General features: G+C 42.9%; 1 protein-coding gene across 5 annotated transcripts in view; it reads right to left on the bottom strand.

Moving 5' to 3' along the window:
* Positions 1-16,856: 16,856 nt before the first annotated feature.
* The window catches only part of LOC129709943 (raftlin-like), an 86,241-nt gene continuing 84,584 nt past the window's right edge, over positions 16,857-18,513 (bottom strand). For all 5 annotated transcript variants that reach the window (XM_055656679.1, XM_055656665.1, XM_055656673.1 and 2 more), the window contains exon 10: positions 16,857-17,794. In XM_055656679.1, the coding sequence (XP_055512654.1) occupies positions 17,222-17,794 (573 nt within the window). In that variant the 3' untranslated portion in view covers positions 16,857-17,221. The remainder of the gene's footprint in view (positions 17,795-18,513) is intronic.

The following is an 18,513-nucleotide window of genomic DNA, read 5'->3' as shown; positions in this document are numbered from 1 at the left end:
TTCTACACTGGTCCCCCAATTCATCCTGCACCGATCTCCCCCCCCATCCATCCTGTAGTGATCCCCTCATTCATCCTGTACTGATCCCCCATTCATCCTATACTGATCCCCTCAGTCATCCTGTAGTGATCCCCCATTCATCTTTTACTGATCCCCCCCCCTCCCCCCCCCCCAATCATCCTGTACCAATCATCCCCCATTCACCCTGTACTGATCCCCTCATTCTTCCTGTGGTGATCCCCCATTCGTGGCTGCACAGACCCGCCGATCCACATTGTACTGACCCCCCCCCCCATTCATCCTGTACTGATCCCCCCCATTCACCCCCACCCAACGAACCAACAGTGTGAAGAAGGGTCTCGACCTGAAACGTTGCCTATTTCCATCGCTCCATAGTTACTGCCTCACCCGCTGAGTTCCTCCAGCACTTTTGTCTACCCCCATTCATCCTGTAATGATCCTCCCATTCATCCTGTGCTGACCCCCCTATACATCCCGTTGTAAACCCCCCCCCCCCCCCCCATTTCACACCACTAACATCCCCCGTGCTCTCCCCCTCACAATTTTACCTATTCCAACCAACACGTACTAATTCACCTGCCTGAATCCATCCATTCCGCACCGATTGCCTTCTCAACCCCACCCCCACCCGCCATCTATCCCCCCCGCACTGATTCACACCCCCCACCCCCCTCCCTGACCCCATTGTGCTGGAAATGTCTTCAGAGCGAACATTGACTGTTTGATAATGGAATGCAATCAAATGTGTTTTAATTCCCAATGTTATTATTTATTTTAATCCATAAAGATGGATTAATTAAATTGTGAACACGTGAAACATTAAAACCGCAGTGTTTGATTGTCACTGCTACCGTTTACCGTTGACACGTTAATACAGAATTCATTTTAACGGCAAATCAATGCTCTTAATATGGAGTATCAGTAGTGTAGTTATTTAATGAGCAACATTCACAACTATATTTATCCAGGTTTTACTTCGACAGTCGGTCATATACGTCATAAATTTGGTCAGGAGATCTTTCAGTTGAAACCTTAACATTAATTCTGAAGTGGGAATGATGGATCAATAATTAAGTTTGCTGATGACACTGTGGTGATGGGCCTGGTCTCAGACAACAATGAGAAGGTCTACCGGGAGGAGGTGGCTGATCTAGCACTCTGGTGCCAGGACAACAGCCTCCCCTTGAACATCAAAAAAACTAAGGAGCTGATCATGGACTTTAGGAGGGCACATCATCCGAGGACGTACACTCCATTGAGGATAAATGGGGATACTGTGGATAGGGTGAGCTGTTTTAAATATCTGGGAGTCCACTTCTCTGAGGATATGACATGGACATCACACACTGCAGCACTCGTGAGTAAGGCAAGGCAGCGCCTTTACCACCTCAGGCAATTGAGGAAATTCAGAGTGTCTCCGAGGATTCTCCAGTGCTTCTACTCAGTGACTGTAGAAAGCATCTTGTCCGGAAATATTACCATCTGGTTTGGGAATTGCTCTGCTCAGGACAAGAAGGCTCTGCAGAGAGTAGTGCGTTCGGCCGAACGCACTATGGGAACTTCACTCGCCCCCCCTGCAGGAACTATACAACAGGAAGTGCAACTCCAGAGCCAATAAAATCATGGGAGACCCCTTCCACCCATGCAATGGACTGTTCCAGCTGCTACGGTCAGGCAAACGCCTCCGTTGCCATGCAGTGAGAATGGAGAGGTTGAGAAGGAGTTTCTTCCCAGAGGCCATTCAAACTGTAAACTCCTATCTCACCAGGGACTAACTTTACTGAACGTTTTTCCTTCCAATATTTAATATGTAAAAGAATATGTGTGTGTTTATGATTGTGTTTATAGTTTGGTTGTTTGTCTTTTTGCACAAAGTCCGCGAGCATTGCCACTTTCCATTTCACTGCACATCTCGTATGTATATGTGACGAATAAACTTGACTTGACTTGGAAACAGCGTTTATCAATATATATTTTTTATAATTCCTCTAGTGCATACAAACTGGGTATCTTCATGCTGTTCACAACACGTACATCTAATCTGAATGTACAGTAATGTGGCGTTTTGACACCTTTAAACATGTTACCAAAAAACCTTGTCAGTTAGTGTAATGTTTAACCCGTCAGATGGGTATAGTCAGTTTTAACAGCTATTATCATAAAATGCCTTTTGAAATTTCCTTGCAACCTGTATATTTTATTATGGATAAATTATGTGGGAAGCGAGAGTGTTTCTGTGCCAATAGCAATAACGACCCATGCTATGGCCATGTCATGGTAATTTTCGGTCCTTCACAGAAAACATGTTTGCATCAATCAGTAGTGTGCATGGTTAAGCATATACAGTGGCTTGCAAAAGTATTCATACCTCTTGAACTTTTCCACATTTTGTCACGTTACAACCACAAACGTAAATGTATTTTATTGGGATTTTATGTGATAGACCAACACAAAGTGGCGCATAATTGTGAAGTGGAAGGAAAATGATACATGGTTTACAAATTTTTTTACAAATAAAAAACTGAAAAGTGTGGCGTGCAAAAGTATTCAGCCCCCTTTACTCTGATACCCCTAAATAAAATCCAGTGCAACTAATTGCCTTCAGAAGTCACCTAATTAGTAAATAGAGTCCACTTGTGTGCAATCTAATCTCAGTATAAATACAGCTGTTCTGTGATGGCCTCAGAGGTTTGTTAGAGAACATTAGTGAACAAACAGCATCATGAAGCCCAAGGAACACACCAGACAGGTCAGGGATAAAGTTGTGGAGAAGTTTAAAGCAGGGTTAGGTTATAACAAAATATCCCAAGCTTTGAACATCTCACGGAGCACTGTTCAATCCATCATCTGAAAATGGAAAGAGTATGGCACAACTGCAAACCTACCAAGACATGGCCGTCCACCTAAACTGACAGGCCGGGCAAGGAGAGCATTGATCAGAGAAGCAGCCAAGAGGCCCATGGTAACTCTGGAGGAGCTGCAGAGATCCACAGCTCAGGTGGGAGAATCTGTCCACAGGACAACTATTAGTCGTGCACTCCACAAATCGGGCCTTTATGGAAGAGTGGCAAGAAGAAAGCCATTGTTGAAATAAAAGCCATAAGAAGTCCCGTTTGCAGTTTGCCACAAGTCATTTGGGGGACACAGCAAACATGTGGAGGAAGGTGCACTGGTCAGATGAGACCAAAATTGAAGTTTTTGGCCTAAATGCAAAACGCTATGTGTGGCGGAAAACTAACACTGCACATCACCCTGAACACACCATCCCAACTGTGAAACATGGTGGTGGAAGCATCATGCTGTGAGGATGCTTTTCTTCAGCAGGGATAGGGAAGCTGTTCAGAGTTGATGGGAAGATGGATGGAGCCAAATACAGGGCAATCTTGGAAGAAAACCTGCTAGAGTCTGCAAAAGACTTGAGACTGGGGCGGAGGTTCACCTTCTAGCAGGACAACGACCCTAAACATACAGCCAGACCTACAATGGAATGGTTTGGATCAAAGCATATTCATGTGTTAGAATGGCCCAGTCAAAGTCCAGACCTAAATCCAATTGAGAATCTCTGGCAAGACTTGAAAATTGCTGTTCACAGACGCTCTCCATCCAATCTGACTGAGCTTGAGCTATTTTGCAAAGAAGAATGGGCAAAAATTTCAGTCTCTAGATGTGCAAAGCTGGTAGAGACATACCCCAAAAGACTTGCAGCTGTAATTGCAGCGAAAGGTGGTTCTACAAAGTATTGACTCAGGGGGGCTGAATACTTTTGCACGCCACACTTTTCAGTTTTTTATTTGTAAAAAAATTTGAAAACCATGTTTCATTTTCCTTCCACTTCACAATTATGCACCACTTTGTGTTGGTCTATCACATAAAATCCCAATAAAATACATTTACGTTTGTGGTTGTAACGTGACAAAATGTGGAAAAGTGCAAGGGGTATGAATACTTTTGCAAGCCACTGTATGTTACCATGGTCCAGGATTTATTGACACAGGTTGATGATACGCTGCACATTATCGCACCCGTCAAGCAAACCGTCTTAAATGACCACCTAAACTGTCATTTGGCAACCTAAACAGCTGCCAAGTTTGCCCGACTGGCAACAGGGAAAAAAAGTTAAGTGAGAGCCCTGACATGACTACTTTCATTCACATGACATTGCTGTGTCCCAAACATTATGGTGCCCTGAAATGGGAAGGGACTATGTATAAACACTGCTGTAATTTCTACATGGTGAAACCAACATGTATAAAATTGGCCTTTAATAAAATCTGACAATGTGCACTTTAACCACATGTGATTTTTTTCAATTACAAATCTCAAATTGTGGAGCACAGAGGCAAATAAATAAATGATGGGTCTTTATCCCAAACATTATGGAGGGCCCTACATAGTCCAGTGATTTTTGAATTTAGAGAGGGCACTTTGAGAATAGTTTCAAGGGGCTGCATGGGGAATTAACAGTAAAGGGCATATGTGAAATAACATAATGAAAGATAAGATTTAAGAATGGTTAAAGATAGATTAATTAGATAGGGATATTAATTCTTCTTTTAAGTTATATTATAGTCAATTAATCTTTTTGTAAAATTGAATGTAATTGAATTCCGATAGCATGATAGCATGCACACTTTTCTGATGAATTCCCTATACCTAACTAAATCACTGAGCATACCATACAAAGTCAATTAAATAGAAGTCATGGTGATTCGGATGATGTTTTCCGCTGGCTTGGTTTATCTTATTGCTTTTCAGTCAGATTGCACTTTCATATAAACCTTTACTGCTTCTCCCCTTATAGGTTCCTTTCCTGTATCATAGAAACATAGAAAATAGGTGCAGGAGTAGGCCATTCAGCCCTTTGACACAGGACTGCCATTGAATATGATCATGGCTGATCATCCAAAATCAATACCCTGTTCTAGCTTTTTCCCCATATCCCTGATTCCCTTAGCTCTTAGAGCTAAATCTAACTCTGTTGAAAACATCCAGTGAATTGGCCTCCACTGCCTTCTGTGGCAAAGAAATCCACGGGTTCACAACTCTCAGAGTGAAAATTGTTTTTGTCATCTAAGTCCTAAATGGCCTACCCCATATTCTTAAACTATGACCTGTGGTTCTGGACTCCCCCAACATCAGGAACATTTTGCCTGCATCTACCCTGTCCAATCCTCCAATAATTTTATATGTTTCTACAAGATACCCTCTCATCCTTCTAAATTCCAACGAATACAAGCCCAGTCGACCCATTCTTTCATCATACGTCAGTCCCGCCATCCTGGGAATTAACCTGGTGAACCTACGCTGCATTTCCTCAATAGCAATAATGTCCTTCCTCAAATTAGGAGACCAAAATTGCACACAATACTGCAGGTGTGGTCTCTCCAGGGGCCTGTACAACTGCCGTAGGACCTCCTTGCTCCTAAACTCAAATCCTCTCGCAATGAAGGCCAACATGCCATTAGCTTTCTTCACTGCCTGCTGTACCTGCATGCTTACTTTTAGTGACTGATGTACAAGCACACCCAGGTCTTGTAGCATCTCCCCTTTTCCTAATCAGATTTACCATTCAGATAATAATCTGTTTTCCTGTTCTTGCCACCAAAGTGGATAACCTCACATTTATCCACATTATACTGCATCTGCCATGCTACTGCCCACACACCTATCCAACCTATCCAAGTCGCCCTGCAGCCTCATAACATCCACCTCGCAGCTCACACTTCCACCCAGCTCGCAGCTCACACATCCACCCAACATCAAAAAAACTAAGAGCTGATCGTGGACTTTAGGAGGGCACATCATCCGAGGATGTACACTCCATTGAGGATAAATGAGGATACTGTGGATAGCGTGAGCTGTTTTAAATATCTGGGAGTCCACATCTCTGAGGATATGACATGGACATCACACGCCTCAGCACTCGTGAGTAAGGCAAGGCAGCGCCTTTACCACCTCAGGCAATTGAGGAAATTCAGAGTGTCTCCGAGGATCCTCCAGTGCTTCAGCGGCTGTGGAAAGCATCTTGTCCGGAAATATTACCATCTGGTTTGGGAATTGCTCTGCCCAGGACAAGAAGGCTCTGCAGAGAGTAGTGCGTTCGGCCGAACGCACTATGGGAACTTCACTCGCCCCTCTGCAGGAACTATACATCAGGAGGTGCAACTCCAGAGCCAATAAAATCATGGAAGACCCCTTCCACCCCTGTAACGGACTGTTCCAGCTGCTACGATCAGGCAAACGCCTCCATTGCCATGCGGTGAGAACGGAGAGGATGAGAAGGAGTTTCTTCCCAGAGGCCATTCGGACTGTAAACTTCTATCTCACCAGGGACTAACTTTACTGAACGTTTTTCCTTCTGCCCACAATATTTAATATGTAAAAGAATATGTGTGTGTTTATGATTGTGTTTATAGTTTGTTTGTTTGTTTGTTTGTTTGTCTTTTTGCACAAAGTCCGCGAGCATGGCCACTTTCCATTTCACTGCACACCTCGTATGTGTATGTGACAAATAAACTTGACTTGACTTGACTTGACTTTATGTCATCCGCAAATTTAGAGATGTTACATTTAATTCCCTCGTCTAAATCGTTAAGATGTATTGTAAACAACTGGGGTCCCAGCACCGAGCCTTGCGGCACTCCACTAGTCCCTGCCATTCTGAAAATAACCCGTTAATTCTGACTCTTTGCTTCCTGTCTACCTATCCAAGTCAATACCCTACCCCCAATACCTTGTGCTCTAATTTTGTATACTAATATCTTGTGTGGGACCTTGTCAAAGGCTTTTTGAAAGTCCAGATACACCACATCCTCTGGCTCTCCCTTATCCATTCCACTTGTTACAACTTAAAAAATTCCAAAAGATTAGTCAAGCATGATTTCCCCTTCATAAATCCGTGCTGACTTTGACCAATTGCTTTCCAAATGCGCTGCTATAACATCTTTAATAATCAGCATCTTCCCCACTACAGATGTACTAATTGTTTTCTCTCCCTCCTTTCTTAAAAAGTGGAATTACATTAGCTACCCTCCAGTCCACAGGAACAGAGTCGAGAGAACATTGGAAAATTATCACCAATGCATCCATGATTTCACCTCCTTGAGTATGGGATGCAGACCATCAGGCCCTGGGGATTTATCTGCCTTCAGTCCCAACAGTTTACCTAACACCATTTTCCAATGTGGATTCCCTTCAGTTCCCCCCTCCCACTGGATCCGCAGTCCCCTAGTATTTCCGGGAGATCGTTTGTGTCTTCCTTAGTGAAGAAAGAAGCAAAGTACTCGTTTAAGGGTTCTGCCATTTCCTTGCTTCCCATTATAAATTTGCTAATCTTTTCCTTTTTGCATACCTATAGAAACTTTTACAGTATCCTTTTGTTCACTTCCTCCTTTGCTCCCGTGGAGATCAGCAGCCACAGAGCACGACACTTGCTGAAACCTGAATCACCACTGGCATTGCAATAACTACCATTAAGGCCCAGTCCCACTGTACAAGGTCATTCAAGAGTTCTCCCGAGTTTTCCCCTGATTCGAACTCGGAGAATGTCTGTAGCGGGTCCGTAGGAGTCCGTGGACATCTCGTGGCGGCTCGTACGAGTAAAAAGTAACAATTCTTTTCATCACGAGTATTTTTTTACTCATGGACATTTTTCACAGTGTTGAAAAAATGTCACTCATTTACCAGATTTCCCAAGTACCTACCGTTACTCGTACGAGCCGCTACGAGACATCCACGAACTCTTACGGACCCCCTACGGACATTCTCCGAGTTCGAATCAGAGGAAAACTCAGGAGAACTCTTGAATTACCTCGTGCAGTGGGACAAGCCCTTTACTTTCCCACCCACCTCGTGAGTTGTTTCAGGCAGTGAAATAGAACCATCACTGACACCAACAATGATGTGAAAATCTAAATATGAAAACAACTCTTTTTTAAAAAAAGAACCTCAAATCTGTGAACGTAATAAAAGCAAACGATAATGTGATCTAAAGAGAAGCATCGTTTCCTTGGTTTGTGGCCAGCTGGTAACATTTTTACCCATTTCCTAAAGAATGATTTGCCCCCAGTTCTTCCTGCATTTAAAATCACAGGGAGCAACTGAAATGCAGTACTGGATGAATAGTTCACATGAAATATTCTCCAGAGAGGAACCCAGGGATTTATGTGTATGATGATTAAAATGTATGTTACTGACACATGGAGATGAATAAACCCAGATGTGAAAGAATATTTCCTCTGCTCCCTGGTGTATCATTAACATTCTAGAATCGACTTGGTGATACTCTACGGCCCTTGATGCACTGGCTTTCTGCAGCAGACATCAGAAGATGCATTTTTGATCCTTTCTTGATCCTCAGAGGCATTACATTACCGTACAAGAAATTACCTACAAGAAACGCGACTGAATATTGATGCACAATTCCGAGATGTACCATTGACCATGACGACAACCCAGATACAGCACCTGTCACACAATGAAAGGATATGCATGCAAGATTATATTTGTTACATTTCTTTTAAAATAAGATTTAAGAGAAAATGAAGTAAAGCCTAAGGCTATGAGTTTAAAAAAAAGACTTGTAAGGAAAGATCTGCAGGGGTTCAGTTGCTGCGTATATTTCAGACAGAGATCAATAGTTACATAGATATTAGAGGAATCAGGGAATATGAGGTTAGTACGGGGACGTGGTGCTAGAGGCAAATGATCTACCTGATTTTATTAGGAAGTGCTCATGAAAGATGGGTCCAAAGTGAATTGATGGGGAAGAAATTGATAGGTAATTGTGGGATGTATGCTGAGGTCCAACAAAGGATAAGCATCCTTGAGGCACTTTAGCGGGTGTAGATGGAAGATATGAGTCTCCAGTACCACTTCTTCATTCTGTAAGGAGAAATTAAAGAATACCTTTCTTCCGTGTGTCGGGCTTCAGAACACCAGGGGAGAGCGGCTGATTATGGGTTGTGGTCTCTGGTACAAAACCTCTTGGTACCACTTGTTTCTTTTTCTAAATTGCACAAACTGCAAGTCAATGCCATCGACATATCCATGGTAGGCAAAGCAGTGGAAAATGATTAAATCTTTCTGGGGTAAAAACAATTATTTCATTGAATTGTATGGGAAATGCTGCCTGGGAAATCATATAAATCATTTACAAATAGCTCTGTATAATCATAAATGGAAGAACATTTCAGCATTTGCTCCCTGTTCAAACCCATTCTGTATTTCTTTCAATCTTTTCTCTCCCTCCCTCCTAGAGAATTGAAAAGTTCACCTGAACTATTAATTTATAAAGTGAGAATTAGTGTTAACATCTCAAATTAATGGTTTTTAGCCATAATTCATGAAACGTTTATTTTGTTTTTCTTTATAGATGCAGCCATGTCTGTTTTGCATTTTCTAGCACTCTTGCAACATTTCAAATTACCAGCTGTGGCAGTAATATGTTTTTGATGCGTGTTTAGGTGGAACAAGAATATATGTAAAAGTGTATAAAATCATGAAAGCCATACAAAGGGTAAATGGTCAGATTTTCCTTCAATGATGTAAAGGACAATTCCCCGAGGACATAGCTTTTAGATGAGAGAGGGAAGTTTAAAAGAGATTTACGAGGCAAATAGAGAGAGAGAAAGGTGCCTGGAATATGCAGACAGAGTGAGTGGTTGAAGCAGATACAATAGCAATGTATACGAACCATTTAGACAAACATGAATAGGCAGGGGACTGAGGGATATAAACAATGTGTACATTAAATTGGCATAATGGTTGGCACAGATATTATGGGCTGAATGGGTTGCCTCTGTGCTATACTGGGCTATGTTCTATGTTCTTAAAATGGAATGCCACAAGTTATTTTGCCCAGATTATTTTGACTTCTTTTATTTTCTTGAGAAATAAACCAGTACTTGTTATGTATTGCCGGGAACAATAAGCACAACGGAGCAAGTGATGTAACAGTAGTTTACTAATGAATTTCAAGCTTTAAACATCACAGTGACTTACAAAAGATGGCTGCAGCCTTTCAGATTGTGTCCTGGCTGAGCCCCGTTTGCAATCTACCGTGCACACGCATGCCCGTGACATTCCCGGCTGGCAGGGATGCAGGCCCGCATGCGCATGAGTTACCGGTACACAACTGTTGTTCTGAAAACTGTACCATTGTTCTGTATATAGTTTTGTTTCCAGATACAGCATGGAAACAGACCCTTTGTCTCATTGAGTCCGCACTGACTATCAATCACCGGTTCACACTTTCTCATCCATTCCTTAAAGTAAAGTAAAGTATCCTTTATTGTCATTCAGGCTTTCCAGTGTGAACGAAATGTTGTGCCTTGCAGTCATAACATAGAATAAAATAACAAAACACATAATAAACACAGATTTAACATCTACCACAGTGAGTCCACCAGGTCCTCCTCACTGTGATGGAAGGTAAAAGTCTTAAAGTCCTTGTCTCTTCCCTCCTTGTTCTCCCTCTGCGTTGAGGCGATCCAGGCTTCCAATGTTGCGACCCCGCCGGGTGATGGTAAGTCCCGCGGCCGAATCTGAGCTCCGCGAACGGGCCGGTTCAAACTCCGCGGCCCGGGGCGGTCGAAGCTGCCGCCCTCCAGTCCAGCGGACGAAGCTGTTGTTGCGGGAGCTCCGGAGAACCGGTCACCAACCTGGGACCTGCGAGCTCCCGACGATGTCGTCCACTGGGCCCACGGCCGAGTCCACTGGGCCCGCAGTCGAGGCTCCGAGGCTCCAAAGTCGGGTCGCCGCTGCTGCAACGCCACCACAGCCCCGCATTGGAAAGTCCTGGCTCTGCCTCCGGAGCCTCGAGGTCGGTCCCAGTTGGAGGCCGCCAGCTCCGTGATTAGGCCTCAGCGCAGACGGAGACGGAGACGGGGGATACGACAAGAAAAGGTTGCATCCCCCCGAAGGAAGAGACTAAGAACAAGTTTCTCCCACCCCCCAACAATTACACACTAGGGGTAATTTTACAGAGGCCAATTAACTTGTACGGCGGCAGGCGCGGGCACACCGCGACGCCCTGTGTCTCCCTTTCAAGGGAGATGCTAAAAATGCATTTCGTTGTCTCTGTACTGTACACTGACAATGACAATAAATTGAATCATTTCATTTCATTTCATTTCATAACTACAAACCCGCATGTTTTTGGGAGATGGGGAGAAATGGAGTGCCTGGAGGAGACCTACTCAATCACAGGGAGAACATGCAAACTCCATGTAGACAGCATCTGAGGTCAGAATCGATCCCAGGTCTCTGACGCTGTGAAGCAGCAGCTCTAGTGACTGCTATATTTTCATCCTAACAGCAGAATAGCCCATAAACCCACAGGGAAAACACAACCACGACAATGGGTCAGAAAAGGATTAAAATTCAACATGTTAAAATAAAAATAACAAAATCTTTAATTTAAAATGTAATTTTTTGGAAATGTTTAAATGTCATAGGAACCTATCAATCTTTCCTGTTTTTGCACCCATTTGCCTCTCCCAAACCCCCCTCACCTATGTTGACCTATTACCTGCCGTGCCTTGTCCAGCCTCTCCCCTTTTCCAATTTACTTCTATCTCCTTATAATCATTCTGAAGAAGGGTCTCGACCTGAAATGGTGCCTACCTATGTTCTTCGGAGATGCTGCCTAACTTGCTGACTTACCCCAGCACATTGTGTCCTTTTTCAAACATTTCAGCATTTACTCCCTGCTCAACCCCACCCTATATTTCATTCGATTTTATCTTTTATTCTCCCTCATAGAGATTTGAAAATTCATCTTAACTATTAATTTATAGAGTGAGAAACAGTATTAATGTTTCAAGTTAATGACTTTAACCCAGAATTCAGTAATGTTAAGGTGTAGCACCCATGACCTGCGTGGGCTTTCTCCGGGTGCTCTGGTTTCCTCCCATACTCCAAAGATGTACAGGTTTGTAGGTTAATTGAGTTCAGTAAAATTGTACATTGTCCCTAGTGTTTCATAGAGTCATCCAAAGTGGAAACATGCCCTTCGGCCCAACTTTCCGACAACGATGAACATGTCCCATCTACACTAGTCCAACTTGCCTGCATTTGGCCAACACCCCTCTAAACGTGTCCTATCCATGTACCTGTCTAATTGCTTCTTAAACATTGTTATAGTCCCTGCCTCAACTGCCTCCTCCAGCAGCTCGTTCCATAAACCCAACACCTTTTGTGTGAAAACGTTACCCTTCAGATTCCTACAGAATCTTCACCCCTTCACCTTAAACCTTAGCCCTGTGTAGGTTGGTGTTAATGTGCGGGTATCGCTGCTCATCGCAGACCCGGTGGGCCGAAGGGCCTGTTTCCATGCTGTATCTCTAAACTAAACCAAACTATCAATTTCAGTTGCAAATATAGTCATCAATTACTTCTTGTACATAGGGTAGATAGGAAGATATGTCTCTCGTCTAGGTAAATAAATTTATTTTTCTCTCTACACTGATTTGGCAACCCTGTAGTTTGAAACTGACCCCTGGTTCTAGACTATCACCCCTCATCCCTCATCCCTCAATATCAACCAATATCATCCCTCCATTGACCCTGTCAAGCTTCGTAAGAATTTTGTGTTTCAATGAAATTACTTCACAAAACTTTGATCTTTGGAGAGTAAAAACCCAGTGATTAATCATAGTACAATTATCCAATAAAGAAATCAACCTGATGAACCTTTGATGCACCAAATACTCCATGTTCAATTGTACCGAGTACTATGTAATTACAGTAGGTAATCAACATTATTGTTTTAATAAAGACCAATGTGCCAATTGCTTTCCTGATTGTTGCCTATATCTGCACATATCTGTACACACCCCAGGCTATCAATGGTGCAGAGGCAGAGATGGTCAAGAGTTTCATGTTCCCAAGTGTAAATATCACCAACAATTTGTCCTGGTCAACACTGGAGCTACAGTCAAGAAAGCACATCAATGCATCTACTTCCTCAGAAGACTAAGCAAACTTGGCACGTCTTCCAACCTAAATGAGCAATTTCTACAGATGGACGATAGTTAGCATCCTGCCACATAGATGGGATGTATCACAGCTTGGTATGGCAACTCCTCTGTCTAAGACCCCAAGAAATTGTGGAGTTGTGAATGTCTATCACACTAACCAGCTACTCTACCATTGTATCCAGCTACTCCTCACACTGTTTTGGGAAAGGAGTCAACATAATCGAGGACCATTCATACCCTGGTGATTCTGTCTTCTTCTCTCTCCTATCACACATAACATGCAGGAAAGCTTGTGTCTCCAGATTTACGGATAGCTTCTTCCCTGCTGTTATCCGACTCTTGAATGGACCTCTCACATGCTAAGGATGAATTTACAATCCTCCAATCAGTCTTGATGCAACTCTTGTATTTTCCCTGGAGCTGTAATGCTACATTCTTTACTACCTGATGTGTTCATATATGATGTAGAACACAAAGTCATGGAGAAACTCAGCCAGTCTGACAGCACCTCGAGGACATGGATAGGTGATGTTTTGGGTCAGGAACCTTCTTCAGATCCATATATGGTGTTATTTGACTGAAGAGCACACAAAACAACATATATCACTGTATCTTGGCACACATGACAAATTGATAAACCAACCAATATTAAGTTTCCGTGATTCAAATTCTCTACTTTCCTGTTTTAGAATTGGAATAGATGAGTTCTATATTTAATTCCTTCTGTCGTGTTCTTGCCTCGTCCCTTTGCGTGTCTGTACATGTTGTAAGTCTCTCAGCATCCTACTCACAACTATTGTATTGTGGGCAAACCAGGCTACATTATAGTTGAGGCAGAGATGCTGGAATCAAGAAAAATACAAACTGTTGGAGGAACTCAGTGGGTCAAGCAACATCTGGGGAGGGTATAGAGTAGACAGATGAACCTTCATGAGACTGAAGGAGAGTCCTGACCCAGGACAACATCTGCCCATTTCCCTTCAAAGATGGTGCCAGACCCACTGCGTTCCTCCACCAGTTTTATTTTTGCTATATTATAGTTGGTCCCCTTATCCAAATCATTGTAGCTTGTAAATAGCTGGTGCCCAAGCATTTAGTACCATGGCATCCCATTAGTTACAACCGCCCAACTTGACTGTTTATTTCTGTTTTCTGTCCATTAACCAATGCTCAATCTGTGCCACTATATTATTCCCAGTCCCACACGTACTAATATTATTTGGTAACCTCTTGTGTGACACTTCATCCTCACGTCACATCAATTGGTTCACTATTATCCACTCTGCTTGCCACACCTTCAAAGACGTCCAACATATTATCAGGTACGATGACCTTTCATGGTTTGATGTTACCTCTGCCCAATCCCAGTATTATTTTCTAAATGCCGTGCTACCACTACTGACGGCAGGCTGACTTGTGTGTAGATCGTTGATTTCTCTCTCACTCCCTTATGAATTAATAGATTTCTCAGGCAATGGGATAGTTCCTGGGACAGGTGGGAGCTGTAAAAACACAGATGTGTAATCCCTCAGCAGGACTGGATCATATCCTCCTGAGGAATTTCAAAGGCTCTAGAGGAGTGGAACATTGTGATAGTATCTGCCATAACTACTTCTTCTGAAAGCTTATTCCATATACCTACCACCCTTTGTGTAAAAGAGTTGCCCCTCATGTTCCTTTTAAATCTTTCCCCCTCACCTTAAACCTATGTCCTCTGGCTCTAGATTACCCCACTACTCTGGGTAAAAGATTTATCCTATCCATTCCTCTCATGATTTTATACATCTTTATAAGATCATGCCTCATCCTCCTGCGCTCCAAGAAATAGTCCTAGCCTGCTCAACCTCTCCCGATAACTCAGGCCTTTGAGTCCTGGCAATATCCACACAAATCCACTCTGCACCCTTTCCAGCTTAACATCTGTCCTACAACAGGGGGACCAGAATTGAATACAATACTCTAAATGTGGCCTCACCCACGTCTTGTACATCTGTAACTTGACCTCTCAATGTCTATACTCAATGCTCTGACTGATGAAGGCCTACTTAACCACCCTGTAATGCCACTTTCAAGGAACTATGTACCTGCACTCCCATATCTCTCTGCTCTACAACACTCAATAGTACACTACAATTCAGTGTGTAGGCCCTGTGCTGGTTAGACTTCCCAAAATGCAATACCTTGCACCTCTCTGTATTAAATTCCATCAACCATTCATCAGCCTACCTGGCCAACCAATCAAAATCCTGCTGCATTTTTTGTCAACCATCTTCACTATCTACTATACCAGCTGGTTTTACTGTCATTGCAATAGACCATAGACAATAGGTGCAGGAGTAGGCCATTCGGCCCTTCTAGCCAGCACCGCCATTCACTGTGATCATGGCTGATCATCCACAATCTGTACCCCGTTCCTGCCCTCTCCCCATATCCCGTGACTCCGGTATCTTTAAGAGCTCTATCTAACTCTCTCTTTTGAAAGCATCCAGAGAATTAGCCTCTACTGCCTTCTGAGGCAGAGAATTCCACTGATTCACAACTCTCTGTGTGAAAAGGTTTTTCCTCATCTCCATTTTAAATGGTCCTCCCCTTATTCTTAAACTGTGGCCCCTGGTTCTGGACCCCCCCATTGGGAACGCGTTTCCTGCCTCTAGCATGTCCAAACCCTTAATAATCTTGCTAATCATGCCTTGTACGTTCTCACCCAAAGCATTGATATTGATGACAAACAGCAATGGGCCCAGCACTGATTCCTGAGGCCTGCCACTAGTCACAGTCCTCCAGCCTGAAAAACATCTTCCACGATCATCCTCTTCTCCCTTTCATGAAGTCAATTTTCTATCTAGTTGACAGACACAAAAGGCTGGAGTAACTCAGCAGGTTACTGGTCGAGATGCTTCTAACGTCACCTATTCCTTTTCTCCAGAGATGCCGCTTGACCCGCTGAGTTACTCCAGCCTTTTGTGATTATCTTTGGTTTAGTTTAGTTTATTGTCACGTGTACTGAGGTACATTGAAAAGCTTTTGTTGCATCAGCAGTTCCTGCCTACACTTTCTATCCAGTTGGCTATCTCTCCTTAGATCCCATTGGATATAACCATATAACCATATAACCATATAACAATTACAGCACGGAAACAGGCCATCTCGGCCCTACAAGTCCGTGCCAAACAAATTTTTTTTCCCCTTAGTCCCACCTGCCTGCACTCATACCATAACCCTCCATTCCCTTCTCATCCATATGCCTATCCAATTTAGGTGGATGAATTAATTAAGGTGGATGAATTAATGGCACAATTAAAAAGGCATGATGATATCTGAAGGCACACAGTATTTCCAAGAAGGTGGATGAATTAATGGCACAATTAAAAAGGTATGATGATGGAAACGTAGCCTCGGGGTGACCAGACCTTGGGGCTATATGTTTAAGGTTGTTGTTATCTTAATACATTGTAAACCGAGGTTAGCAAATGTAGTCCAGCAGTTGATGACCCTTGTGTAGGAAGGAACTGTAGATGCTGGTTTTTAACTGAAGATCGACACAAAATACTGGAGTAACTCAGCGGGCCAGGCAGCATCTCTGGAGAGTACGAATGGATGACGTTTCGGGTCGAGACCCTTCTTCAGACTGGTATCAAGGGAGAGGGTGTTACTTAGATAAGGAAGTGTAACGTCTGAAAATAGGACAAAGGGAATGGTGATCAATGGAAAAGTTGTAATGTAACACCTATGTCTTCACTCAGTTTGGGATCCATTAACCCAGTACGGCCTAGAAACGGAACCTGGTATTCTGATTTTAACATCAGAGAATAAAACTCGGATAGACAATGCTTAACATACAAATGGTGAAGTGAGTTTCTCAGTGAAAAGAATCTTTTATTTAAAGGAACAATATTAAACGATTGCAGGGAAAACATCTGACAGACAGTAGGCATTTATTATTGTATAAAATATTTATCTGATCAACTAATAGAAATTTATTATGTTACCTGCAACATTAACTGTAACACCTGCACATTTTTACAATGTTAGTGAGTCATATATAGTATCACACAAAATGCAAGCCTATGACATCTGCGTTTATTTTATTGCACAGCAAACAAGGCGAGTGTGTGAACTTTGGCACTAAATGCATGGCACAACGCAGGCATAATATTACAATCGAGCCAGCTCCAGAGGGAAAAGATCTGCACCATCTGTTTATTATCCAGAATCTTGCTTTACTCAAGGAAGGTGTCAGCACCACCACGTGCCTCTGTAATTTCCTCCCTTGCCTCTGTGATGGGCCCAGTTGTTTCCACCTGGGCCTCGGCAGCCCCCTCCACAGCCGGCAGGTTATCAAGATACTGACTACGAACTGTATGTTCACCATTCACTGCACTGTTGTTAACCTTTGCCTGGCTGCCTTCGTCATCACGTCTCCTAGTTGTATCATTTTGACATTTGTTTTCATTCTTCTCCTGTAATTCATTCATATCCTCATTGTCACAAATATTATTGTTGCCTCCGACTTTCCCAGCACATCCGTCCACTTCAGAATTCGTCACACAGAAGTAGTTTTGTGCTACTTCAGTTGCAGGGATACTTTTTTCATTTTCCCCTTTTTTCAAGGATTCTTTTTCAAGAATTTCAGCATTTTCTTTGTCTCCATTCTTTGCTGCACTTTCTTCCACTTTTTCTTTTTCATCAGAAACTCCTGTAGAGTCCTTCACTTGAAGAGGCACTGTGCCATTTTTGTCTTTTAAGCAGTTTCTGTTTTTCTTGCTTGACTTGTCATCTTTTGTTGATTTTTTCTGCAGATAGGGAAGGGGACACAAAATTGAATTACAATTGTGTGCAGTTTCACTTCCCAGCGACAACAATTATCTTTTCTTTTCCCACATAAAGGCATGACTCATTTCTTGTGGCCATCATTAAGGGATGTTTAACTGTCCAAATCCCATAAACCCAAGTATTTCAAATATATACCAATCAAATGTTTCTAAACAGTTTACACATAGCTGCTTCATTGCGGCATCGAAAGCAATATCATCTCTGACTCCCTAAATAGAAATAGAAGACATATGCTCCCCAACTTATGTATGGGTTACGTCCCGCTTAAGTCAGATGTTACGTAAGTTGGAAATGGAAGTACTACTGCACACAAGTAAAGTTACTATACGATGCAGAGACCACATGGGAGTTCTGACACAGAGACCATGTTGGGAGCTCCGATGCGGAGATCACAGGGGAGCTCCAACACACAGTGAATGGTAGGGCTCTGGGGAGTGTTGAAGAGCAGAGGGATCTAGGAGTACCGGTACATAGTTCATTGAGAGTGGCATCTCAGGTAGATGGCTTTTGGCACATTGGCCATCAGTCAGAGAATAGAGGTTGGGAGGTCATGTTGCAGTTGTATAGGAAGTTGGTGAGGCTGCATTTAGAGTATTGTGTTCAACAATTTTGGGCACCATGTTATAGAAAATATGTTGTCAGGCTGGAAAGGGTGCAGAGAAGATTTACCAGCATGTTG

The sequence above is a fragment of the Leucoraja erinacea genome, chromosome 2 (assembly GCF_028641065.1).
Source record: "Leucoraja erinacea ecotype New England chromosome 2, Leri_hhj_1, whole genome shotgun sequence".
NCBI classification, from domain to species: Eukaryota; Metazoa; Chordata; class Chondrichthyes; order Rajiformes; family Rajidae; genus Leucoraja; species Leucoraja erinaceus.
This window is presented reverse-complemented; position numbering and strand designations above follow the sequence as displayed.